The following is a 25,395-nucleotide window of genomic DNA, read 5'->3' on the forward strand; positions in this document are numbered from 1 at the left end:
CTTTGCATCCCAGGTTCCTAGTTGCATGCTTTAACAACGCCGCGGGTGCCGCAATGGTGAAATTTTTTTCTAAATTATTTTATTGATGTTATTGTTTATAACATCGTGTAATTTCAGGTATACATGATTACATATCAGTTTCTGTATAGACCGCATCGTGCTCACAATAGTCCGGTTTTTACCTGTCACCGTACGTTATGTGCCCTTTTCGCTCTCCCCCGACCCCTTTCCCCTCTGGTAACCTCTAATCTGTTCTCCTTATCTATGTGTTTGTCTTCCACATGTGAGTGAAATTTTAAAATGTCGTGCTGAGTGGAGAGCGTGTTCTTAGAGCTTACCAAAGACATCTCTAACTTCTGTGTCTCCTGTCAAGAGAGGACTGTTTCATAGATTGAATTTTCACATATCAGACTTTGGTTTCACAAAAACGAGGCAGGGCTCTCCTTTTGGGACCAATTATAAAACGCTGCTCCACCGTCTTCCCTCTGCCTGCCGCCCCAACCTTCCACTGCAGTCACCGGATCATTCCACCAGGCGAGAAGGTCTGGTGTGCTTATCACTGACAACTGCTACTTATCTTTTTAAAATTAAAACAATTGGCGCTTGTGCTCACCCGGGGTGGGGCCCCCGGGGGAGTTGGGGAGCTTCCCGCTCTGTCCCCTGGCAGCTGGGTGCTGGGCTGGCCCTCTCTGCCCTGGGGATGCTGAGAGCCCCCCCCAAGGCGGATCCAGGCCCATTACTCTGCCGTCCAGTAAACCAGGCCAGAGGCCCCTCCAGCCACCTCTCTGCTCTGGAAGCAACCCTCAGAAGCTGTCCGTGTCTTCGGGGATAGCTCAGTTTATTCTGAGTGTGGTCATCTGGTTTTCCCGTTTCCAGACCACAGCAGTGGACTTGACCGAGCCCTTTCTGGCCGTGTGATGGGCCAGGGTTTTACCTCCATCTCGACACTCTCATTTTTCTGGCGGGAGGACCCCCAGTCTATGGGCAGGAGACTTACCCGGGAGAGCTTTCTCTGGCCTCACGGTTGAGTTTATCCAGGCCCGGACCCCTGGGCTCAGGTACCGCCTCCCTGTTGTTACTGCCCCGGAGAATTCTGCTGGCCTGGTCTGGTCGCTGTTCTACCTAGCTGGTCGGCTTTCCCTCTCTGCAGTTTTCAGATAGGTCTTTGTGAGGTTCTCAGAGTGCACTGAAAGGCTTCTCGGTGTGGGGCTTCATCAAGGGGCTCCAGGTCCTCCTGGAGGATCACTGGCAGGAACCCGCTTCCCTGGCGTTGGCCCCCCAGGCCAAGGCTGCGCCCCCCCACCCCACCCCAACCCCAGGCCAAGGGTCCCCCCACCCCCTCACCCCTAGGTCAAGGGCTCGCCCCCCCACCCCACTCCCATCCCCAGGCCAAGGCTGCACCCCCCCACTCCAGCCTGAGGCTGCCTGTGCCTCAAAGGGGAATGTCACAGCTCCAGGGCCCCCTATGTCAGTCCTAGGTTCATCCTCAGCTTGGAAGGATCTGAACCCATGTGGAGTCTGCATGGCCTTTTCCCTGAGCTGACAGCAAACATTTGTCCAAGATTTATTTGAAAAAGAAGTTACTTGTGGATCCAGAACAAGAGCGGGAGACACAATAGTGGGTGGGCGTCTCCACTTGAAAGGGCGGGAAGCCTTCAGCTTGTTCCGTAATTCCCCAGCCTCCTAACAGGGAGGCCACAGCGCAGGTGCGGGATCTCCGACAGCACCATGTGAGGACGGCATCGGGGAGGGACACTGGGTGCACGTGGTGTGAGTCCCCAGGCTGGGGTGTCAGGAAGCGGGAGGATGGAGGCCCCACGGCCTGCCCCTGCGGGTGTCCCCAGGGCTTTGACCTAAGATAATCTCTCCACAAAGGACGGACGATAACCCCCTGCCACACTCAGTTCCTTGCCTTCCAGCTTCTGTGCCCTCCCAAAGTGATTTACTTTTCTCAGATACAGGATAAAGCCCAGCCAGGTCTCTGTGGAGCTCTGTTGGTGGGATCTCATCTTCCCGTCTTCAGATTCAGCCTGTTAGAAACAAACAGGCCCCAAATGGAGTCGCTCGTGCCAAGCCCCACGTCCCAAACCATGACTTAATACCTAACTGAATGACAGTTTCAACCTTTCCCAGGACTGGAGTCTTAAACCAGTCAATCAGGGATGACCTGTTGGCGCCAAGGAGGTCATACCTGGTGACCCCTAGAGGAGAGTGACCTGGCACAAACGCTCTGCTCTTTGTGAGGACAGCTTCCTCGTCCCTCCCTCTGCCTGTCTCTCTCACTTTGTAGAGCTCCTCGGGGCTCCTTTCTATCTGCTGGATGGGACGCTGCCCGACCCATGAATCGTTGACTAAAGCCCCTGAGATCTTCACATTTACTCAGCTGAATTTTGTTTCTTAACAAACCTCACAGGTACTTGAGTGCTGTGTCCACTCGGGGATCTGCTCCCCGCTCACGTGCACACCCTGATCCAGGAGGCAGAAGGGCAGGGTGGGCGGCCCAGCCACCGGCAGGATGTCCTGAGCTGGGGCGGGCAGAGCAGGGCCAGCTGGCAGCAGGATGTCAGAATAACTCACCAGGGGGCATTGAAGGTCGTGGAGATGACAGTGTTTTCAAGATTTGGCCATTTGTCACTTTGAAAGAGGAGCTTTCACCTAGAGTTACCAAACGATTTTATTTTGAAAAATTTCACCTACAGAAAAGTGCAAGGACAGTCACATGCTCACAGCCCCCTAACGTCCCATACAGCTGCCCCTCCCCTTCCATCTTTCTCTTTAGTCCTTTTCATCTGGCAAGTCCTGGGTTTCTGTTTTTGCGTTCTCAGGTGACAATGACGTGTTTGAGGAGCCCAGGCCATTGTTTTGCAGAACCCCAGAACCAGATAGGTCCTCAGGGCAGGTGGCCTGCCCACCCCTCCTCAGAGAGGGAGTGTTCCCAGGGCCGGCTGCAGGGCATCTGAGCAGGCAAGCCACCTGCCCGTGGAGGGGCTGGGTCCCAAGGTCAGGTCGGAGGGAGCCTGGGGCAGAGGGGCCTGCCTCCATCCACTCTGGCACAGCACGGACATCCGCTGTCCCTGAGGCCACAGCCCCTGTCTGAGCCACTGCATGTGGAGCAGACGTGGGGCCTTCCGAGACCACCCCAGCCCTGAGCAGTCCTCTCTGAGAGTTCTCCCCACCCTGCCGTCCGGGAGAGAGTCCAGATCCCATAGGGCACCCAGAGACTCCCAATGTGTCACCTCCCCTCCGCTTATCCCCTGCAGTCCTCACACCCCACCCTTTCGGAAAAGGCTTGCCATGCTTTTTGTTCTAAAAAAATAGCTTTAGGTAATGGGCCTCCCCCCCCACCCTCTTCTTCAGGGTTCCCCTCCCTCTGTTCTCCGCCTCTCCCCCATTCCACTCCCTCTCCTCCTCCCCCTCCCCCCTCTCTCCTCCTGCCCCCTTGGGCTCTCCAGGTGGGCGTGGCCCTCGGGGGTCAGGGCGGCAGCAGCGGTGGGGGCATCTTCTCTGCTTTGTGGTGGGAGTTGGCTGGTTCCCCAGGACAGGCGCCAGGCCATGGGGAGTGTGCACCTGGGTGGTGCCCAGCCCTTGGAGGCTAAAGGTGGCCGACTTCCCATGAGAAGTGGTCTTTGGCCTCCGGGAGCCTGGCTTCTTCCCTGGACCTGGGGCCCTCTCCAGGGGCAACACCTGGGCCCATGGGCATCACAGCAGGTTTGCAGAAGGAAAAGATGAGGCCACAGCTGAGTTAGAGGACCAACCACAGCCTTTGAAAAGGAGGGGAGAAGGGAGACACCCCCCAACCCCTTGCAAACAGTCCTTAACCTCTGGCCTCAGTTTCCTCATCTGTAAAACAAAGGGGTGACCTGCTGATGAATGCTGCGGTCACCAACACAGCTGGACGAGGCTGAGACCAGGCCCTGGCTGCAGACCACCCAGTCTGCGAGGAGGCTGCAGCCCTGCTGCCCTTGAGAGCTCTGCCCATGCCTCCCCCCCAACAGGTGGCAGTAACTTTGGGTGGCAACCAGTGCTGAGTCTGCCTTTGTGGCCCAGGAGAGGGCCTGCCCAGCACCCTCGAGGCGAAGGCACAGCAGACGCCGTCAGGGGCCTCTGCTCCCACACCCCACCCTGCTGGACACACTCTTTGGGTCTGCAGAGCAATGCAAAGCTGGCCTTCCCTGGGAAGGACCCCTGGAGTCCCTCTTACCTTTTGGGGTGGCCTTTCCCCACTTTCCATGCTGTCTACCAGGAGAGGCAGCTGCCAGCCCTGACCTCCACCATCTGATGCTCATGCCCCTTCCACAGGACCGCAGGTCCCCCTCTGGAAGGTGGGGTGTGAGGGTAGACACGTACAGTCCCAGGCACCCCCTCCTCAGAAGGCTGGTGCTGGTGCTGGGGGGTGGGGGGTGACAGCAGAACCAGTGTCTTCCAGGAGCCCCGGGGCAGAGGGTGGGAACCAGGCCCACCCTACCTGCTTCTCTTTTGTCTTCACTGGAAATGGCTTTTCTGAATCTGGTTTTAGGGCATTTGGTTGTCAACAGGGAAACAATGCAGAGCCCTGGTAATCCCACAGCCCAGAGTTAACCATTGGCCGCGGCTGCCTTTTAGGTCTGTAGAAACACACACATTTTCCAACCTTGATCAGACCGTTGTGATTATTCCGTTATCCTATCTTGTGACCGTCTCTGCCCACCCCACCTGTATTTCTGCTTTATTTTTGTAAGACGGTTTTGGGGTGGTTCATTGCACCCAGATGCCATTACGTTTTGGATTAATTTCCCTTTGACGGGTGTCCAGTTGTTCCCTGGTGTTCCTGGAACTCCCCGGGGGGCTGGAAGATCCCAGGCCAGGGCATCCCGCGTGTGCCGGCCGGTCCACAGCCCCGCCTGGCCCCGCCTTCCTTGCGCTCCTCCCGCAGCTTCCCTTCCCTGTGGCTTCCCTCCACCCCTGTCCCCGGACCACGACGGGGGCGGGGGCCAGGGAGCACTCCCCTGAGCCGCAGGGATGGGCCTGGGGTCCTCGGCTGGCGGGGGGTCCTGTCGCAGAGCCCCCATGACTTGGGTCTACCGGGTTATGTCTCTAGTTGACCCAGCCCCCAGAGCAGCAACACCCTCGCCCCCCGGCCAACCATGGCTCCCTCGTGCAGGAAGCGCCCTCGTTGGGCCATTCGTGGGTGAGCCTCGAGCCAGGCAGGGCGGAGGGGGGACCGCCCGGGTGGGCAGTCCACTCTCGGGAGGGGCAGGCCTGCTCCTCGGGGGTAGGGGAGCATGCTGGAGCCGAGGGTCACCGCTGGGGGAGGGGAGACCCGGGGGGCGGGGGCGCGGGCTGCAAGGCGCCGCGGATCGGCCGGGGCGTCGGGGCGCAGGCTGGGGACAGAGGGCGCCCCGTCCCCGTCCCCGTGGCGCGCAAACTTTTCCAGGGGCCGCGGGGCCGCAGGTGAGGTCACGTGGGCCGGCCCGGGGCGGGGCCGAGGCGGTGGGCTGGCCCGGGTCAGTGGGCGGGGCCGTGGTGGGCGGTCCGCGCGGACCCCGCCCCTGCGCCCAAGTCCGGCGGCGCGGCGGCGGGAGCGGCGGCTGCGCCGGGCAGGAGCGCGGAGCGGGCGGAGTGGCCGGAGTGGCCCGGCAGAGTGGCCAGCACTCAATGCCTACCAACTTCACCGTGGTGCCCGTGGAGGCGCGGGCGGACGGCGGCCAGGACGAGGCGGCCGAGGGGACCGAGGCGCCGGGCCCCCCCGAGGGCCGCGAGCCCGACTGCCCGAGCCCGGGTGAGCGCGGCCGCACCTGCCCGCCGGACAAAGGCGGAGGCCGGGCTACGTGGGCCGGGGGAGGGGGCGGCCCGGAGGAGGGGGCGCCGGGCCGGGGAGGCCGGGCCTCGAGGGGGGTGTGGGGCTGCCTTCCACCTTTCTGCTCACTGTCCCCTCTCCCCTCCCCCGGGTCCCCCCACTGGTTCTCCCCCTCCCCGCTAGTTCTCACCACTCTGCCTCTTGCGGTTCCCCTCTCAACGCCCCCGTCCCTATACCCCTCGTGCCGGCAGAGCCCCCTCACCGAACTTACTCCTGTGGGCGCAGGGCGAGGGACCCTGCCGTGCCAGTGCTCCCAGGGGCTGCGGGGCCCGCCCTGCTGCTACCCCCGTGGCCCACCCCACAGGGGCATTAGTAGCACCTTCCTTCTCGCACGCGGGTGGCGGGGAGTGGGGAGAGGTGAGGGGTGGGAGACGCCCTGGGGTGGCTATGGAAACGGGGGCGCGGCTCCCCCCCACCCCCGCCCCCCGGCCGGGCGTCCCCCGCGGGGTGGTTTCAGCTGGCCGAGCGCCTCCCTGCTTCCTTCCAGGCCTGCCCTGCTGTGCTGTCGCGGCTGGGGCAAAGGGCCAGCCAGAGAAGCCGGCTGAGATCCCAGTTGTGCGCCGCGTGGCCGAGGACAAGCCCACTCCCTCGTGGGTCATCAGCGGGAAGGACAGCAGGTCCCTGGCGGGGCTGGGGGAGGGCGCCAGCAGCACCCCCACAGAGCTGTGCTCAGGCCGGGATCCTCCTTGTCCTCTCTGTTTCTGGACTCAGGAGGTTTCTAGCACTTTCGTTTTCTCTTGGGGCATCCCCCAGGCCTGTTCCCTGGGTCATCTGTTATCCGGGCTCCAAGCCACAGCTTCCTTGCTGCTGAGGGATGGGTCACTGAGTGAGCAGCTTCCTCTCTGGTCTGAGCTCCCCTCTAGAAATTCGGGGTAGCCAGAGGAAGGAGTCTAGCGCCCCCAGCTAGGACGTGCCCACCCGCCTGCACCCCTGGCCTCACTGCAGCGTTGCAGAGGAGGCTCCCTGCTCCAGGTGCTTAAGGAAAGAGAGCGAGGTCAGTGGAGGTGACAGGTCCGGGGGCAGGTCCTGCACTTCGGACCCCACTGCCCCGGCAGGAAAGGCTGGCACCTCCTGGGGCACCGTTGGGAGCCTGCTGTGAAGGCGCTGTCCTGGTGGGTTGGTGTGGTCGTCAGGCTCCTGCCTGCTCCCTCGGGTGGGTGTCCCCTCCAGCGGGGTGAGGCACCCACCCAGCTTTCCTCTGCATTTGGGTGTGGGCCGGGTCACGGCTGCTGCCTGGCGTGAGAGCCTGAAACCCGGTAGACGTGAAGGCAGAGTGTGCCAGTTCAGGCTTCCTCACCACCGCTCTGGTTCTGAGCATCGAGGAAGAGCACTCTCTGTGGTCTTTGTGGGTGAGCCTTGTTCCCAGAGGACACCAGCCGCCCTACCTGGGTGTGCGGCTCCCTGCCTGCTGGCCCCTTCTCGATGGACTGCGTTCACTTTCGCTCCAGACTGTGAGTGTGACTGGTTTTGAAGCCGGGGATAAGTTCCTCTCACTCGTTTTCCTGTCCCTTCCACTCAGGAGGTCTGGAGCGGTGCCCCTGGGCTGACGAGCTCAGCTGGGCATGTGGCTGCCAGCAGGGGTGGCGTCTCCCAGCGGGTCTCCAGCCCTCAGGCCCCCCTCACTGAGTGCTTAGGCTTTCGCAGCCCTAACACCCCACAGTTCCTGCTGAGGGCTCGTCAAGAATCGCGTCTACCTGTGTGATCTCAGGCGCAGGAGCGCGGTCAAACGCCAGCTCAGGCCTCCTGCACGCTTTTTAACCAACCTTGTACCTCTGAGCCAAACTCGTGACACTGGGCTGAGCTGGCACAGAAATCAATCCTGGGACTTGGACATTTTGTGTTCTACACACTTCACATCCCTCAGAAAGAGACGGCAGCAGCAGGTCGTCGGGAACCGGATGGTGTCCGCTGGGGGGTCCTAGGCGGGTGTGCTGTTGTCTTTCGGAGTCTCTGCTTGGCTGGGCTCTGAGTTTTAACGTAGGCTGTCAGACCACAGTTGGTGCTCAGAGGTGCTGTGTGACAGGCACCATGTCGCCAGGATGACGGGGGGTGGGGAGGGAGGCTGGGGAAGCAACCGCACGCCCTGCTTGTTGGTGGGACCGTCCCGCAGGAGCTGGGAATAGCCAGGCTGGAGCTCCTTCTGAAGGCCCACTGCGTGGGGTCCACGCCCTGTGGTCCTAGGCCCGTGACCAAACCTGCCCATCATAGGATTGCTGGTGCTCACTGGAGTTCCTTCCTGACTCCATAGCTGACCCTCGAACCTCCCAGGGAGGCAGCTGGCCTTCCGGGTGGGCCTCTTGGTGGTGAAGCAAGTTTAGGGAGGCCCTTCCGAGGTGTACCTGGAAGCCTCCGGCTCTCGTGGAAATAGGAGGCGTGGGACCCCAGGGTGAGAGGCCAGGACGAGTGTTTTCTTACAGAGCGTGTGCTGAGTGTGGGTGGGAGGTGAGGAGGGGTGCTCTTATCTGCAGACCCACCTGGCCTGACCCAGAGCTTAGCAAGACCGGCCTGGTGGCCAAAGGGCCTCGTGAACCTGTGACGCCTAGAGCTGGAAGGAGCCGGTCGGCCGTCCTGGGCCTGCCTCTGCCTCCCTGTGCTCCAGGCGGGGGCCTCCCTGGAGCCATGCTGTCAAGTGTGGTGTGAAGCCAGGGCTCACCTTCTGGCCGTCAGAGCCATGGGGGGTGGCAGTGCAGCAGGTGGCAGACACTGAGTGTTGACCTTGAACTGCCCCCGTTGCTTTGACCTTGGCCCTGCCCGGCTGGCAAGCCTGTGGCTGGCCTGCTTTAGAGGCAGGAAGACCGTGGCCCTTCCCCCAGGTGGTGCTTCCTAGAGGCCTGCCTGGAGGAGCCGCTCCCCCGTGAGGGAGAATCAGGAGGTCGAGCAGAGGGAGGGCTGGCGTGGGAAGTGGAGGCCAGGGCCAGTTCTGGCTTCTGCTGTGGACCCGTCCTCAGGCCCTGCCGCCTCCACTCTCCCCGCCAGCGAGGTGGGCCATGTGTCCTGGAATGACTGGGGTTCATCTTGCCTGGGGACCGTCGCATCCCTGAGGACAGGCGCCGCACCGTGAGTGACGGGCCGTTCTTCTGCATTTTATTGTGATGGGAGGTGGGTCTGAGGTGGAAAGGACCGTGAATTCTGTGGCCCTGCGCTCCGCGAGTCTTGGTCTCTCTGTGGAAGTGCTTAGAGGGGAGGTGGCCGGAGTAGGGGTGCTTTTCTGACTTCCAAGTACCGTGGGTTTTTAACTGACTTTGGGGACCCCACCCATCCTCGCTGTCTCTGACTGGGGTCTGTGGAGCCCCCACCCCAGGCCATGCAGGTGCGTCTGGAGGCCTTGGGCAGCCTGTGTGCCACCGTGGGGCGGGCGGTGGCAGGTCTGGGTGTCTGGGAAGATGCCGTGCAGGTCCCCAGTGAGGCACGGCCTCGGGCCCCGGCCCCCAGCCCGCAGAAGGAGGCCCACCCGAGGGGCTCAGTGGGATTGGCCCTGGCGGGTGTACTCGGCTGGCAGCCCTGCGTCTCCTGCCCCCAACAGAGCTGCCCGTGGCTCTGGCTCTGGCTCCCTCTTCCTTTGGTCGCTGTTCTCCTTTTTGGATTCTGTTCTGTGATTTCATGCTCCGCAGCTGAGCTCCTCCTGGCCGCCCGGGGACATCCTCCCCCTCTCTGTGAAGGGGACCAGCGTCCTCTGGCCCACTGACCCAGGCAGTCCTGGGGAGCATCACCTTTGTCCTGCCGGGGCGTGGGGCATGGGGCAGGCCAGGCAGCGCTCTGTGAGGCCGTCCGCTGGGCCAGCTCAGGGGTTACGGGGACCTCTGAGGCCGTGATCTCAGGCCTTGAACAAGCTTTCTGCTGGGGAGTGTGGCCCCTGCTGCCACCGGGATGGCGAGAGCACGGGTGCCAAGGCTGGCCCGCTGATCTGGGGCAGGGACGGGATTCGGGGAGCAGTGCGGTTGACGAGTGGGATTGGGCACGAAGTTCCAGGTTCCATCCTGCTGGGCGAGGACTTGGAGCAGCAGCCCCATCCCTGGGTTTCAGGAAGGAAGGGGTGCGTCACGCTGACATGGGGACGATCTGAGCAGGAAGGACAGGTGGCGCCAGCTGTGCCCTCCAGCAGACCCCGGAGCTGGAATCAAGGTGGCGCCTTCTCCTTGGGAATGGCTGCAGGTGGTCCAGGCTCGTGGGTGCTGTTTAGGGAGACTTCGTGATATTAGGTGGGGGGACAGGGGAGGTTACCAGCTTTCATTTTAAGGCAAAGGAACAAAAGGTAGTTGGATACACACCTTGGAGCGTGCCTGCCGAGTGCTGGGAACACAGCCCGTCTTCACCTCCCTGCACTTGTGGGGTCCCCAGACCCCACAGGTTACAGGTCCTTGTCTTAGAAATCTAGTGGGGAAGTGATTTAAGTCCTCCTGCTGAGCCTGTGTGTGTGTGCGCACGTGTGAGCGTGTGTGCCTGTGGGCACTCACGTTCGTGTGTGCGTGCACGCATATGGGCGTGTGCGCGTGTTCATGCCTTGTTGGGTGGAGGGGCTCAGTGGTCACCAGCATTGTCATATGGTGTTGGGTGTCAGGGCGTCTGTCTGTCCCCCAGCGGACCCCATCTGGTCACCTGGCAGGGGTGACTTGGAGACTGTGGGCTTCGGGCCCATTCTGGACCTGACGCCCCTGGCCCTGTGACCAGCCAGGCAGGCAGGCTCTGAGCTGCAGCGGCAGTGTGGGTGAGGGCACCCCGTCACTGGGTGGTGAAGGCTGGAGAGCTGGTCTGTTCAGGTGAACCTACCACCCACCTGTCGCTGTTCACAAGGTGGGCAGTGGCCTTGAGTGGGGAGTAGCTGGCCCTGCAGACAGACCCTCTGCTCACACGGCCACCTCTGGTGACATGGGCATCTGAAGCTGTGGCTGTCCCTTTATCGTGTGCTGGGCCCAGCTGTGATTGTGGACCAGCAGGAGTCAGACTGTCCCGACGGTGACAAGGATGAGCAGTTTGCCCCCACGAAATGCAGCCCCCTGGTTTGAGTGTGAAATACTGTGGCCTGTGCGAGAGCCTGGCCCGAGAGAGAGACACCTCGGGGTGATGAATCAGGGTCTGAAGCCATGGGGCTTTGAGCTGGCCCCGGGGAATTCCACAGCAGCCTGGAGCTGGCTGGGGCGGGGCGCACTGCCTGGTGTGTGGGTTCTGGGAGGCCCCTGGCATAGTGGAGCCATTGTCGGCTGGGTCTCATCTCTGTTACGAGGGAAGGAGTGGGCCCTGGAGGCCAGCAGGCCTCGGATGTGGAGGGGCCATTGTGCTGTGTGTCCTCGGGCATGTTAACCCACCTGTCTGTGCTGGGCAGTTCTCTGGGGCCAGGTGGGCCTGTGGAATTTCTTACTGTTCCCAGCACCTTGATGAGGCCTGCACATCATTGGTGTCCTGGAGAGTGGGAGCCCCCACTTCTCGCCCTTGCCCTGAGACCTGGAAGGGGCCAGGAGCCGCGTGGCACCATCCGTCCCACCCTCAGTGGTCAAGGCTCAACTGAATTTCAGAGCATTTCATTCAAGTAATAGACCCCAAATATCCCCCACTGAGAGGTGTGGGGCGGGCTTACTCTGTATCTCTGGGGGGGTCTGGACAGAGTTCTCGTGGGGCCATTGGAAAGGGGGTGCCACAAGAGGGTGAGGTGCCTTGCATGGCACGGAGCTGGTCAGGGCCGAGGCCACGTGGGAGCCCCGATGGTGGTGGGCTCGGGGTCTTCATTTGCTGCAGCTCGGAGCATCGTAGACCACGCCAGGGGCAGCCGGTGCGGGCCAGAGGTGTCTGTGTCAGGTCGGACCCCGTGGGTGCTGTCCTCACTTCTGTGCTCGCGGGACGACCCGGCCGTGGAGGGGAGCCTCTGTCAGGGCCTCTGCCTGGCAGACCTGGGGCCGCGGTCCTGAGCAGGTCCTGGGACCCGACCGGGTGACTCCAGGTCTGCCTGGGCTTCTGCGTCGGTGGATGGGTGACCTTGGCAGGGACACCTTCCGGGACTGCTGGAGACGGCCTTTCCTCCCCGCCGCGCAGCTGGGGCGAGCCACGGGGGCTGCGGTCAGGCTTGGGGCGAAAATCGAAGGTGCAGGCACAGGGGAACGGTGCACAACATCCAGCTGCCGTCGATTGATTGCATTTGAGCTGCCAGCCGCCCGCCCGGTGCTGGGATCTGAACTTTATAAGCGTCCTCCGTTGCCGATGTGAGACTGGAGGGCAAAGTTTGATCTTCAGCGTTAAGTATTAACTCCCGGTCTGCGGCTGGGCGCTTTCCGTTTCCATGGGTACCGTGAGCCCAGTCTTCTGGCCGTGTCCCTGGGAGTCATCTGCAGCAACAGCTGCGTGGGGGGCGATGCGGGCATCTGCAAGCAGGTCCAGGAGTGTGGGTGGGCCGGGGCCCTCGAGAAGGAGACTCCTCCACTGTGGGGCGTGGGAACCTTGGGACCGAGGCCCGGGTGACAGTCTGGGGCCCAGTGGGGCCTGGGAGTGAACGGCACTCGGGAATAGATGAGCTGGTCTCCTGGGCAGTGGAAGCCGGGTCTGGGGCTGTCCAGGCTCTGGCAGGTGGCTGGCTGTGGGCACCTGCTGGGAACTGGTCTGCAGGGGGCTGGGCTCCCTCCTGGGGGGCACTGGGGCAGTGCTACTGGGTGGAGAGTGCAGAGCACAAAGGGTTAACACCTTTCTTTTATGAAAAAGAGGGAAACTCCCTCTTCAGGGTAGAGATCTGGTCTGTGCAGATAAGCCCAGAGCCTCAGCAGGACCAGCCACAGCATGAGGCGCTCCGGCTCCACATCCATGGCTGCTGGTACTGTGTGGGTCCTTGAACTGCCTGCTCACCAGAGCCCCGGTGAGCGTCCAGGTAGCCCCCTGTGGCTGGTGGGGGACACATGGTGAGTGGGCCCTGTCCAGGTGGCCCCCTGTGGCTGGTGGGGGGACACTGATGAGCGGGCCCCGTCCAGGTGGCCCCCTGTGGCTGGTGGGGGACACATGGTGAGCGGGCCCCGTCCAGGTGGCTCCCTGTGGCTGGTGGGGGGACACATGGTGAGTGGGCCCTGTCCAGGTGGCCCCCTGTGGCTGGTGGGGGGACACTGGTGAGCGGGCCCCGTCCAGGTGAGGGGGTCCAAGGATCGTGTCCCTGGCCAGGCAGGGTGTGGACTGTTGGTGCCGGGGCTCGCCTGGTGTCTCGGGGCGTCTGCATGGAGCCTGTAGCCCACGCCTCTGGCCAGGCTCTGAAGTGAAGCTGTGGCGCCTCCGTCACCGGGCCCCTGGCATGCCTCAGGTTTGTTTCCTGTTTCTTTCCTCGGGCAATTTCTTTCGGGAAACAATTGAGAGGAGGGAGTGCCATTTGTGAGTTATGTGTAGGTCTCTGGTGGACACTGTGGTCCAAGGGCAGGTTATTAACTCCCTGTTTTCTGGGTTGTTCTCGAGCAGAGTCCTCGCTTGCCTTGGTTCCACGTGACTCACAGCCTGGGGTCTCTGTCGGATGTTGGGGAGGAGAGCCAGACGGCCGCCTCGGGCCTGTGTTTACCACTTAGAGTCAGAATCGCTTTCGGTTCTGCGCTGCCTGAAGCTGCCCTGAGCCGTTAGTGCTGCATTCTGAAGCCGAGCCTGTCTGGGTGTCCTTACGCACGCCCCACACTTGGTCAGCACAGTGGCCGTGGCCTGGCGCCATCCGAGAGGTGGGGGTGGCCATGCGTCCCTGCACGTCAGCCTCTGCTCAAGCAGGCGCAGCCACCCCAGGTGGGGCGAGGCCCCGAGGAGGACCCCAAGGCCTCCCTCTCTAGGAGCCAGCCTGTCTCAGAGGCGGCCACGACCTCTCGTCTCCTTGGCTGCGTCTGGTCACGGCGCCTGCGGGTCGGGCCTGAGATCTCACGGGGGCTTCCAGGCGGTCCCTGGGGAGGGATCGAGTGAGTGAAAATCAGAGGAGAGGAGCGCCAGGCTGTTCTTGGGTTTCCTCTTCCATCTGACGCGGGGTCTTGACCACAGCCGGACGGGGCCTGCGTCGGTAACTGAAGCTGCCCCGGGAGGCTGCGGGGCTCCCGCCCTCTTGCCCGCCACCTGCCTCCCTGCCTTTGCCCCCACCCTGACTGGCCCGCCGTCCTGAGCCTTGGGTGTTGGGGCGCAGCGGGCTGGGCTCTTGTTACCCTCCAGGGCTCAGATCCCTGACGGAGGGGAGGTCAGAGCAGGAGCAGCAGACAGCATGTGACCGTGCAGTGTCGGGGGGTGGGGTTCCCCTGAGCCCACCAGAGGCCCGCTGTTTCCCAGGAGGGGGCACAGCCTTTAGACAGAAACACCCAGAAACACGCTCTTCTCTTGTGAGGAGCTCTCAGAGCTGTGGTTCCTGTGTGTGTGTGTGTGTGTGTGTGCGTGCGCGTGTGTGTGCACTCCCACGTGTTCGGCGTGTCTGTGTGTTCACGTGTTGTGTGTCTACACTCACGTGTGTTCTGTGTATGTCTGTGTGCCCACATGTATGTTGTCTGTGTGTGCCTGCACATGTGTTCCTTGTCTGCACTCACACATGTTCTGTCTCTGTGCACTCACGTGTTGTGTGTGTGTGCATATGCACTCCCGCGTGCTCTGTGCACTCATGCGTGTTCTGTGTCTGCAGTCACTTGTGTTGTGTGTGCACTCGTGTGTTCTGTGTGTCTGCACTCACGCATGTTCTCTGGGTGTACACTCACGTGTTTGTGCCTGTGCACCCACGCGTGTTCTGTGTGTCTGTGTGCGCTCATGTGTGTTATGTGTGTGTTTCTGTGCGCTCATGTGTGTTCTGTGCATGTCTGTGTGCGCCTATGCATGTTCTGTGCATGTCTGTGCACTCATGCATGTTCTCTGCATTCACGTGTGTTCTGTGTGTATCTATGTGCACCCATGCGTGTTCTGTGTGTCTGTGTACACATGTGTTCTCTGTGTACTCACATGTGTTCTGTGTGTCTGTGCACTCACGTGTTCTGTCTGTGCACTCATGCATGTTCTGTGTGTACTTATGTGTGTTCTGTGTGTACTCATGTGTGTTCTGTGTAGTCATGCGAGTTCTGTGTGTATCTGTGTGCACTCGTGCATGTTGTGTGTGTCTGTGTGTACTCATGCGTGTTCTGTGTCTGTGTGCACTCATGTGTTTTCTGTGTGTGTGTGTGCCTGCACGTGTGCATCTGACTACTAAGCCAGGATCTCCAGCCGTTCCTCCTGGTTTGCTGTTTCTCTGTGTTGGTGCCTCTTAGTAGCCGAGTATCACCTTGTTTTCTGGGCTGTGCGAGTGTCAGATCTAAAGAAAACATGCAGGAGGTGGTGTCTTTGCCCAGATTGTTGGGACCGAGGTCCCTTCGAGTGGGAGGTGGCCCTGGTCCTGGTTGAAAGGAGCCACATCCCTCCAGCTTCCAGAGTCTTCCTCCCTCTTTCTTCAGAGTTCTCTAAGCCTGGGTGTTTCCCGAGAGGACCTTCCCCCCACCGGAGCCGCCAGCAGTGTGGGATGGTAATGGAGGTGTGGGGCCTGGGGACAGCCCTGGTTGGTGGGGCAGCCAGAGGGTTGCACCTGCACCCAGGCGGCTTTTAACCCGAGGCTGCACAGCCCCTCCACCCCGTGCGACGCTAGTAGGCGTCTGCTGGTTTCAGCTCACGCCTGGTGTTGCAGGAATGCTGGGGACAGGGTGCTTTTGATGCTTCCGGAAGCGAGGGCTGTGTCCCATGGGAAAGCCTTGCAGAGGTGCCGTAAGCAGGACCCACCTGCCTCTCCAAGTGGATCGTGCCCCTCTGAGCCGCTCGGCTCTGGGGCAGCCAGATGCCGGGCGCACGTGGATGTCACTCGTGTGCATGGCATGAGGACACGCCGCACGCCCCTCCCTGCGTTGGAGCCCCTGTCCGTGGACCTGGGACGTTGCTGCCCCAACCAGAGCAGAAACCATGTGAGCCTTCTGTAAAGGGCTTTTTTTGTGGTGGAGGAAGCGGGTGGGGGGGTACAAGGGGTGTGAGCGACAGGAAAAGGACTGAGTGTGCTCACATGAGAGGTTGACATGGAGGGTGGAAGTTGGGGGTAGCCTCTGGGCATCTGGTCCTCCCAGGCGGTGGCAGTGTGACCCCACGGGCCTGCATGGCAGGCTCTTGAAGGGACCAGGTGCCCAGGAGTGTCCGCTTTCTCACCCTCTCTCCGGGTGATCTCGCACTCTTGGAGACCCAGGACAGAACAGACGGGTCAGTCCTCCCAGAGGAGACTCTGGAGGGAGAGGCACCACAGGATGCACACAGCCATCGGCGGGGGTGGTGTGGTTCTCATCCTTTAAGTGTTTCCTCTCTTGCCACGGAACGGGTTTCTGTTTCGCCGGAAACGTGCCGTGTGGGAGCTGTCGGCCTGAGCCTCTTGGTTTTTTCCTGGCCTGAACACAGCTCTCTCCTCAGCCGTGCCGCAGGGGTCTGCTGGCCTTGGATCGCCAGGTTGCTGGATTTCAGATTCCAGCATTGATCCTGGCTGCAAAGCCTGGAGGGCAGAGGGCAAGGGCCAGGGGTCATTAGTTAACCGTTATGGTCATGCAACCTAAAAACGCTGCATCCCGCACTTAACTACTTCAGAGAGAACCCGGCACTGTGGAGGTGGCATTATGGGGCACTGCGGGGTCCTGCTGGTTGATGCGCCGTGAGGTCACAGATGAGACTCCATTCTGCAGGAGGTGCCCTGACGGCTCCAGGGAGGATTGTGCCCCCCCACCCACCCACGGCCAGCACCTCGGTGCAGGCCCCCGTGTGACCCACGTCTGGTGTCGGCGCTGGCAGGCTGGGCAGACTGCCCATGCCTGATGGCAGCAAGGGGCGATGGCTGCTGACGTTGGCCTGGCCGACCCTTGGGAATGCGTTTGGCTCTGAGCCTCAGTGGTCACTCTGTGTTCCTCCCTCGGGAGCCGTTCCGGGCAGGATGGTGGTAAAATCCCAAACGCAAGTCGGGAGGAGGAAGGGGTGGGGGAGGAACGGGCCAGCACACTCCAGGGAGAGGAGATTGTGCAGGAGGTAGGGGTGGCTGAGGGGGGCTGTAACCGGAGAAGGAGGAGGACATGGTGCTCTCGGGCTGGAGCCACTCAGGGACGCCGTCCTCGGCAGGAACTGGGGCTCTGACCAAGTGTCCGTGGCAGACCACTGGGGTCTGGGCTCCCAGGCCACAGCAGGACCGTGGGTCTGCTGGACTCCACTTTGCCTCCGAGCCTGGGCAACGTCGGCTGAGTCCTGCTGCCCCCGCCTGCTTCCCTGGACCAAGGCCATCACCTCCCACCCCACAGAAGATCCTGCTGCGTTTGCTCGATAATGACAAGGACGCGCACGCTTTTTTCAGGGACACGGAGCCCGAGTGCCCCGAGTTTGCCTTCTTCCCTCCCTGGAGCCACGAGTGTGACTGCATTCAGGCTGGGCCCTGGGAGCAGGCTGCTTTCTGCCGGGATGGCGCCAGCCCTGGTCACCAGGGAACGATTACTGATGTTGGGGTTAAGCTTGCGTTTCCGGAGCCAGAAGCACGGGCATCAAAACTGATGCAGCGGAACTGATCAAAGTGAAGAGAGACCAGCGGCTGCCTCCAGGGTGTGGGGGGCTCCCTGGGCTGGTGGGGTGTCTGGATCTTGATGGGGTCAGTTACACACGGTGTTGGTGGTGGCCGTGTGCTTTGAGATGTGCCAGGCCTCCGCTGGACAGGAAGGGTGCTTCGATGTGTGGCCACGCTGGTGGGGGTGTGCGGGCTTTGCAGAATGTCTGTGGACTCTGCTGTGTGTTGGGACATCTTTGTAAGGAAATGACGAGGTGAGGAAGCGCCCCACGACTTCATCTAGAGTGTCCCCACCACTGCCTTCATGGGGAGGACGGTGCTGGTCAGGGCCGCCCACCCTCTGCCTGCCCCTTCCTCCTGCGGCTGTTTCCTGGAGCCCTGGGTTCTCGACGGGCAGACGCCAGCTGTCCAGTCCATTCCTGGGAGAGCTCATCTGTGGTCTCTGAGGGCCAAGGCGTGGCTGCGGCTCTGGGTCCCAGGCCTGGGCTGGTCATCCTGGGAGTGCCCAGCCTGGCCCCCATCCAGAGCCATGACCTCTGGGGATAGATGGGCTTGGTGTGCCATGTTTGAAAGGTGCCATGAGCAGACGTGTTACTGGAACTTTCTTTAGGCCCTTGAGGGGGACCAGCAGGTGTGTGTGGTCACTAAGGCCCCGTCCTGCTCCACTGAGGGGTCATCCGTGAAGCACTGGCTTCTGTGGACTTCTCAGGGCTGGAAAGCCAAGGGAGCGTGAGGAGGGGGCCTCTTCAGGGAGGGGCTTTAAACAGGCTGTTCCTACCTGCTGTGAGGTGGGGCAGGGCTGGATGGCTCCTAATGCTAGGCGGATGTTAGGGTGGGCTGGAAGAAGAACCGCTGCCTCCCTGCATGGCAGCCTCCTGGGCTAGTGAGAGAATCGCCTGCAGCGGTGTGTTCAAAGCCTGGCTGCTGGAGCCGGCCACCTGCTTTTGTCAATAAAGTTTTATTGGAACGTGGCCCTGCCACTTGTTCACACGTTGTCTTTGGCGGCCGTGAGTGGTTGTGACAGGACAGTGTGGCCCTGTACAGAGAAAGCTTGCCCACTTATGATCTAGAACATTCCGCTACTTTGCTGTCTTTCCTGATATCAACATGCGTGAAGGGTCTGGGTCAGATGTCTGGTAGGATGCCACAGAATTTACACATGGCCATTTCCTTGGGGTTGTTTTCAGGAGAAACGCTTTGAGGTGAGAATGCCTCGAGAACATCCCATGATGCTTGGCTGTTGGAGTCAAAGTCTGACCGCCTGTGTGACCCCAGATGACCCCAGTACTGGTCACCTCCCCTTTGTTATGAGTATATGGGGGCCTGCCCCCCACTCTTCACCTGGTGGTTTCAGGGTCTTGCGGACTCCTGCCCGAATCACTTGGTCCTCATGGTGGTTGCCAGGGTGGTGGTGTAAGAACTCTCCTGTGCCGATATCTGTGTGCCTGCGCCTTCTGTCTCTGTCTGTTTTCCAGGTCTCGATTCTTAGGTTTTCTCTTTGTGGTTCCACCGAGAGAAAAGTTACTTTTCTCTTGATTTGAGGAACTGTACGTTTGCACAGTCCTGGATCTGCAGGGCTCCCGGGTGCCCGGGGCCGATGCCGCAGTAACTGTGGTTGTCGCAGCCGAGGGCTGGCCCCAGCCACCTGCGCGCTGCACCCCTGACTGTCAGCTTCTCGCTCCATCCCTGGTGTCCTTCTCCGTTCCGGGGCCCACACTGCATTCAGCATCGTGCCTCCTTAGGCCCCTGGGGCATGACGGTTCCCCAGACTCTGCTTGTTTGGTGACCTGGACGGTTCTGAGCAGGCTTGCCGGCTGGGTTGAGGATGCCTTCCACTGGGATTTGTCTGATGTTCTTCTCAGGATCAGACAGGGGCTGTGGGTTCAGGAGGAAGATCACAGGGGGGATGTGATGTTCTCGTACTGTCATCAAGGTGCCTCCCATCACCATGACTTGCCCCTGCTGAGTGACCTCGATCGCTCGCCGACATGCATTTGCCAGGTTTCTGCTCCGTAAAGTTGCTTTTCTGTTCTTTCTGTACTTTGTTAGTTGGAAACGAGTCGTGAAGTTCAGCCTACACCCCCACCCCTTTAATTTTTTTCAGTGAGTAACAAAGTGGCTTTATGGATTCTCTTACTGAGTTGTGACCAATTGTCGCCATTTGCTTTTCTGCTCGGATTACCCTGTGTTTAAGATGGCTGCGTTGCTGCTGATGTGTTGAGTGACGAGCTGAATCTTAAGTGTTTTCACTGTTTAATGAAGTGGTTGGTGTTGGTGCTGTGGCCTCAGACCCCAAGTGCCCCTAAGGCTGGTGGCCCTGGGTGGTCAGGGAGCTGGGAACGCTGCTGCCCGAGCTGCTGCGGGACCACTAAATATGCATTTTAAAGGCAATAAAATGATTAGTTACACCAGTTGCTGCTGTGTCGTGGGAAAGCAGAAGAGGAGAGAGAACATCAAGAGTCTGGAGCTAGCGGTGTACATGGCAGAAGTCCACGCAGCTGTGACCACACCCTGAGGCTCCGTGCCACGTGACACCCGCGGTGTCCTGGTGGTTTCTGAATCCTGAGGCTGTGTCTGTGGAATTCCCCACCTGTGCAAGCTACCCGAGGATAGGCTGTCACAGACTCTCGGAGGGTCTCTGATGAAGCATCTCTGAGCACACAAGTGCCCCCTCCCCGTGCTGCGTTAGGGACGACTGGATGGGCGCTTTGCGTGTCTTCGTGATATGTTTCCGTGAAGTCTCCCCCAATTCCCTCCATTAGGGGAGATCCCCTTTCGTTCTCCCCGGATCATTGGGTACCTTTGGTTCTCTCTTCCCCGTGGGTGTACCCACGGCTCGGCCGTCCCTGGGGCACCTCCGGCAGATGGGAGCCCACGGGCCCAGCGCCGTCCCTGTTGCATCAGGCTCATGGGGAGGAGCGCAATGAAATTCCAAGCCTTGTATGTCCCGCCATAGACTATTGGCTGAAGGATCCTTGTTTTAAGATCTGACTAGTCTGTTCCTCAGTGGTGAAAGGAATAGCACCCACAGTCGCAGGGTGAGGTGAACTAGGTTTCGAGGGACCCTTCCTGGGGCTGGCTCCATCTCTGTCCCCCCATGTCGGCTTTCCGGAATTGAGGCTCGCGTCCTGTGAGGGCGCTGTCCCGCCACTCCTCTGTGCCGAGTGTGACCGCCCGGCTGTGACGTGCTGTGTGTCGTTGTGTCTAGGCTCTGGAGGGACCCCAGGGGCTCGGCCTGGACGGTGACCTGCAGCCACCTCCAGCTGTCGTTTGCATGCAATAAACACCAGTGGGTGTGTCTGTGATGTGAGATGAGGAGGTTTAGTTATTTCTGTGAATGTGGGGCGAGCACATGGTTTCTGTCCTCAGCTGTGGAGGAGCTGGAAATGGGTTCACATCTGGGACGGAACAGTTTTGTTGGGGGATGGCGTGGGCTTAATCCTGTGACCTCCGGCCATCACTGTGATTAAACATCTGACCTGCGATACCGCCTGTCCATTAGAGCAGATTAACTGTCCGGGTCGTCTGTGCCGCGAGCACTGCGCTCGGCGACAGCAGGTGTGGGTCCTGCCCTCCCGGCCAGCATGGCCCAGGACACCTGATCCAGTTGTGGGGCCGTCCCTCATCGCACGACGTGCCCCGGGAGGACACTGTGGGGCCTGGCGTGGCTGGGCTGCCATCTGCCCCTCCAGCACCTGCGCCCCCAGGGTTCCTCTGCTCAGGCTTGTTCTCCAGTCCTTGTCATGGATGAGCAGAATGACGAAGGGGGTGCAAGCCCAGGTGAGTGGCGTCATCCCTGAAACACAGGTGGGTCTCGGCCTGAGGAGGACCCCTGCCCTCTAGAGGTTGGCCGGGCCTGGCAGGGTTGTGCCTGCTGACGGCAGAGTCCTGGCTGGGAGTGGGAGGGGTTTCCATCTGGCTCCCTGGACACGTGGCTTCCGGGTGGCGGCAGTGCCCTCAGAGCCCTCCCCGTGGGTGGAAGGTTCAGGCCTGGGGGTTTTAGGACCAAGGTTTCCTTTGTTCCAACTTTGGTTGTAACCTGTCCCTCCTTGACAGGTATAAGCTGAGGTTTGGGTGTGTTCAGAGGTGAAGAGTTAGGGACCCTCCAGGTGCTGTGTCAGTGATGTTTGTGTTTCACGGACGTGCAGGTGAATCCCCGGGGGCGGTGGGGGAAGCAGGTGCTTTTTGAGCCAGTGTCTTGGCTCCAGCAGAACTGAGGAGAAACTGAGAGAGGTGTGGGCACCAAGGAGTGGAGGCGCGCGTGGGGAAGCCCCTGGTAGGCGGGACGTGGCCTGGACTCCGGGTCCTGTCTGGGCCTTGGTTCCGCCTGCGGGCTCCGATGGGAGTCCCAGCTCTGCTGTCGCCTCGGGGAAGGGCTCCTGTCTCCCGGTGCCGGGCACACGAGCGCGTTCGAGCGCAGCCCGAGGATTGACTAAGTGGACACTCTTCTCAAAAAATGAAGGGAAATGTGCTCTCTTTAAAGGATTAGGGATTAAAACCCTGGTTTACAACTCTGATAACGAGGGATGCCGCTCTCACTGGGCCGTGAACTGGGGAGTAGTCAGCGCGGCCACGGAATTGGAGGATTTACCGGATACCGAGGGCGTGCTTTCCCGTCCTGTTTATTTTGTGTGCATTTCCCCATTTTCTGCACTCGCAGTCTGGTTGCTCTGATAAGCAGCAAAATGGGAAACCAAAGGTGTGGCCCTGACCCCCAACCCCGACCTCTGGCCGTGCCTGTGGCACCGTCGCCCCTGTGAGCCGGCAGCCGGCTAGTCTTTGCTCTCGTGGTGTTTGCTTCATCGCCTTCCCCGGGTTTCTCCGTCCTTGCTGGCAGAGCATACGTCCCGTGATGTGAATAAGTCACTGGACACCCGCCCGCCCGACTGGGCTGTTGTTGCGTTTTCTTTCCGGCTCCCAGGGGAGCGCTCATTTGGGCTTTTCACCTGCTGTTGCTGTGGAGTCCTGTCAGGACGCCTGTCGGAGGTGTTCCTCCTCACACCGGAGAGTAGGGTGCCCACTCCACCGTCCGCTCCCCTGAACATCAGATGGTCCGGGAGACGACTGTTTCCTCGGATGAAGGGTCGCTGCTGGGGGCACAGTGTTCTCCCTGCACGGCCGGCAGAGGCTTCACATGGACCTGGTCACTTACAGACAATTCCGGCCGCTGTTGAGAGCCCACGTGACCAGACTTGCTCCCCAAGCAGAGCCAGGGATGCTCAGGGACGCTCAGGACGCTCGACAGCTGCCCGCCTGAGCTGAGCAGAGAGGCCCTTCCCATGCCAGCTGCCTCTCCCCGGCAACGAGAAACACGAGACCCAGGAGCTTCGACTTTGTCCAAGGTCGTGCAGCAGGGCTGGCTCCTCGGAGGGAGAACCTGAAACCCAGGCCGCATCCCCTCACTGCCCCCCGGGGCGGCCAGGCACCTGGGCTGTGTGGTCGGAGCCGGGCCACCGGGGCAGGGCTTGGCCTGGTGTCCTCTAGAGTCCAGACAGAGAGAGCTCGTTCCATCCCCGTTTACTCCAGAAACACGGTCGGGAACTGCCGATCCTTATTACCAGAAAAATAAAGTCATTACTACCAGAAAAAGGATGCTGAGCAGGAATCCACTAGGACACGAGAGAGCATGCACGAGGCCTTGTCGTGACTTCATTATGAAGACACTGTAGTGCAGGGAGGAGGTTTTTAGAAATTATTTCTTTTTTATGTGAACGTATTTGTGTTTTTTGTTTGAACTTTATTCTGACGTAAATTTAGACTTCAGAAAACTCGGAAGAAGAGCACAAAGAATTTCCACATATCCTTTGGCCTAAATTCCCTAAATGTTAACGTTTTGCCACATTTGCTCTATATTTCTCTCCGCCCTCTCTCTCACACTTTTTTCCTGAACTGTGGAGAACAAGGAGCAGATACGATGCCCTTTATGGGTGTGTTTCCTACAGACAAGCGCATTTTCTCTCATAATCTCTGCCAGATAGTCACCAAAATCAGGAACTTTTCCTCGACTGAAAGTCTTACTCAGATTTCTCCTGTCAGCCAATAACGCACTTGATGTCCTTTATCTAAGGAATCGGGTCACACACTGCCTTCCGTCGTCCCGCCTCCGTCGTCTCCTTCCATCTGGAACTTTCTGCAGCCTGTTTGTCCTCCATGGTGTCATTTCTGAGGAGGGCCATTTCTGGAGGTTGTCCCTTGTTTGGGTTTGTCTCAAGCTTCCTCGTGCTCAAATGCTGGGACCCCATGTGACGTGTTTTCTTTGGGTGTTGATTGGGGTGTGGTCCTGATGTTAACCTTGACCCCTTGGTTAGGTCAGCGGGTTGGCTTCTCCACTGGGCACTGCCCTTGGCCCCTGTCACACTGAGTCAGTGCCTCGTGGGCGGCGCCGTGGGCCGGGTCCACGCCCTGTTCCTCCAGCTTTCGCCCGTGCTCCCAGCGTCCACTGACGGTTCTCGCCCCGAGTGGTCACTGTGATGATTTGGTCCAGCAGTGACTTCTGCCCCTGCTCCTTCCACGTAGACTAGTTAGCGTTCTGCACTAAGGAGGGGTGCTCCTCCCTCCCCATGTATCCTGTTGTCACATCGTGTGGACTTCTGGACCCCTGCAGCAGGTTGGGGTTCTTCACTGTGGTCTTTTCTTCTGACGCTCAGATTGTCTCGGAGGCTGCCAGTGGAGCCCCTTCCTCTAGCTGCTCTCTCCTCGTGACTCACGATGTTGTCCTGTGAGCTCTCCTTCTGACCGACTTGAGGGTTCAGGCTCGGCGTGCGTGTGCTGCCCCAGCCCTGGAGTCGCCGTCTCTCCAGCAGCCCGGGCGTTTTGGTGGAGGTCTAGTAACTGAGCTGGCGTCCCTGCTTCCAGGCCCGTCAGCAGGGGGCGCTAGGGAACGTGTGTGCGCGTGATGTACACACACCTGGAGCACGTGTGTGGTTGGCGAAAGAGACGAAGGACCTCGTGTTCACACTGCTAGCCAATTCCAGTCCACACCGCAGAGCCCATCCTGCCGCCTCCTCTTCCGTTGCTGAAACTCACTGCCCGTTGGTGCGAAACCCGCTCCCGTTGTCCGGTGTAGTTCCCGCATCTGCTCAGGTTCACACCCAAGAGCGCACAGGGTCGTTTTGAATTGCTTACCCATATCTGTGAAAGAGGAGCTTCCTGACAGGATTCCACGTTGCTGGTAGTTTGGGGTCTTGAGCACAGTCTTGAGTCTGTGCTCCGAAGTTACTGGGCTGCTCTCATCCCGCCTTGGGGGAGTCGAGTGGTCATTTGAGATATATTTGTTTCTGTTCCATTTTATGCTTTTTCCCATCTTTGTTTTTTTCTTCTTTTTTAAGTATGTGAAACATAGACATGGTTTCAGCAGCCACACAGCAAGGCGTACCCCTCTCGAGTGTCGGGTTGGCTTCAGGGGAAAGTGGTGCCATGATGCCCCGTCCGCTGCTGCTTGCCCGTGAGGATGGCCGAGAGAGGGGTCGTGGAGATTCAGGGATAGGCCCCCCGCCCACCCCGGGAGGAGGTCCTCCTGGGCCGGGCCTTTCCCTGGTGTGGCCCCATGAGGCCCGTTGGTGGTGGTGACTTGTAGGTAGGCATGGTGTGGGGGGATGCAGGTGGGGAAGGATGGGGGTACAGGTCACGGTGCTCGCCCCGTGTCCCTGCTGGTGGCCTCTGGGATGGTGTTGCTGTCCCTGCTTGAATGGGTCGGGGGCAGGGCTCCCTGTCACTTAGGGGCTGCTGGTTAGAACGATGCCGAGAGGTTTTTCTCCCTGTTTTGAGTTTGGAGGCGTGATCAGGCCTCACATTTCAGGATCTAGAAGTGAGCTCCCAGATTGAATTCGGGGCTCAAGCTCAGCCATTTCCCCACCCTACCGTGACCTGGCCACAGTGAGGGCTTTGATTTCTTGGACCGTGACCCAGGGCCTGGGTCAGGCAGTCCTGACAGAAGTAGCCACGGAGACGGCAGGTCCACGATGGGCCCCCTGCCTTTGGGCTCCGTGACGCTCCGCATGGGGAGCTGTGCTCCAGGCTGGTGGGAGGTCACGGTCAGGCCGCTATAATCCAG

At 60.3% G+C, this 25,395-nt stretch overlaps 1 protein-coding gene and 1 long non-coding RNA gene across 3 annotated transcripts in view; one reads left to right on the top strand and one right to left on the bottom strand.

Moving 5' to 3' along the window:
- Positions 1-1,388: 1,388 nt before the first annotated feature.
- On the bottom strand, positions 1,389-5,226 carry LOC131419323 (uncharacterized). The gene is made up of 3 exons (XR_009223191.1): positions 4,202-5,226; positions 2,578-2,655; positions 1,389-2,030 (listed from the first exon to the last, which is right to left on the bottom strand). It is a non-coding gene; the product is annotated as an uncharacterized LOC131419323 (long non-coding RNA).
- A 373-nt stretch (positions 5,227-5,599) lies between these two features.
- SLC12A7 (solute carrier family 12 member 7) overlaps positions 5,600-25,395 on the top strand; it is a 59,159-nt gene continuing 39,363 nt past the window's right edge. For both annotated transcript variants that reach the window (XM_058564403.1, XM_058564404.1), the window contains exon 1: positions 5,600-5,758. In XM_058564403.1, the coding sequence (XP_058420386.1) occupies positions 5,635-5,758 (124 nt within the window). In that variant the 5' untranslated portion in view covers positions 5,600-5,634. The remainder of the gene's footprint in view (positions 5,759-25,395) is intronic.

Source organism: Diceros bicornis, chromosome 20 (assembly GCF_020826845.1).
Source record: "Diceros bicornis minor isolate mBicDic1 chromosome 20, mDicBic1.mat.cur, whole genome shotgun sequence".
Classification (NCBI taxonomy): Eukaryota; Metazoa; Chordata; class Mammalia; order Perissodactyla; family Rhinocerotidae; genus Diceros; species Diceros bicornis.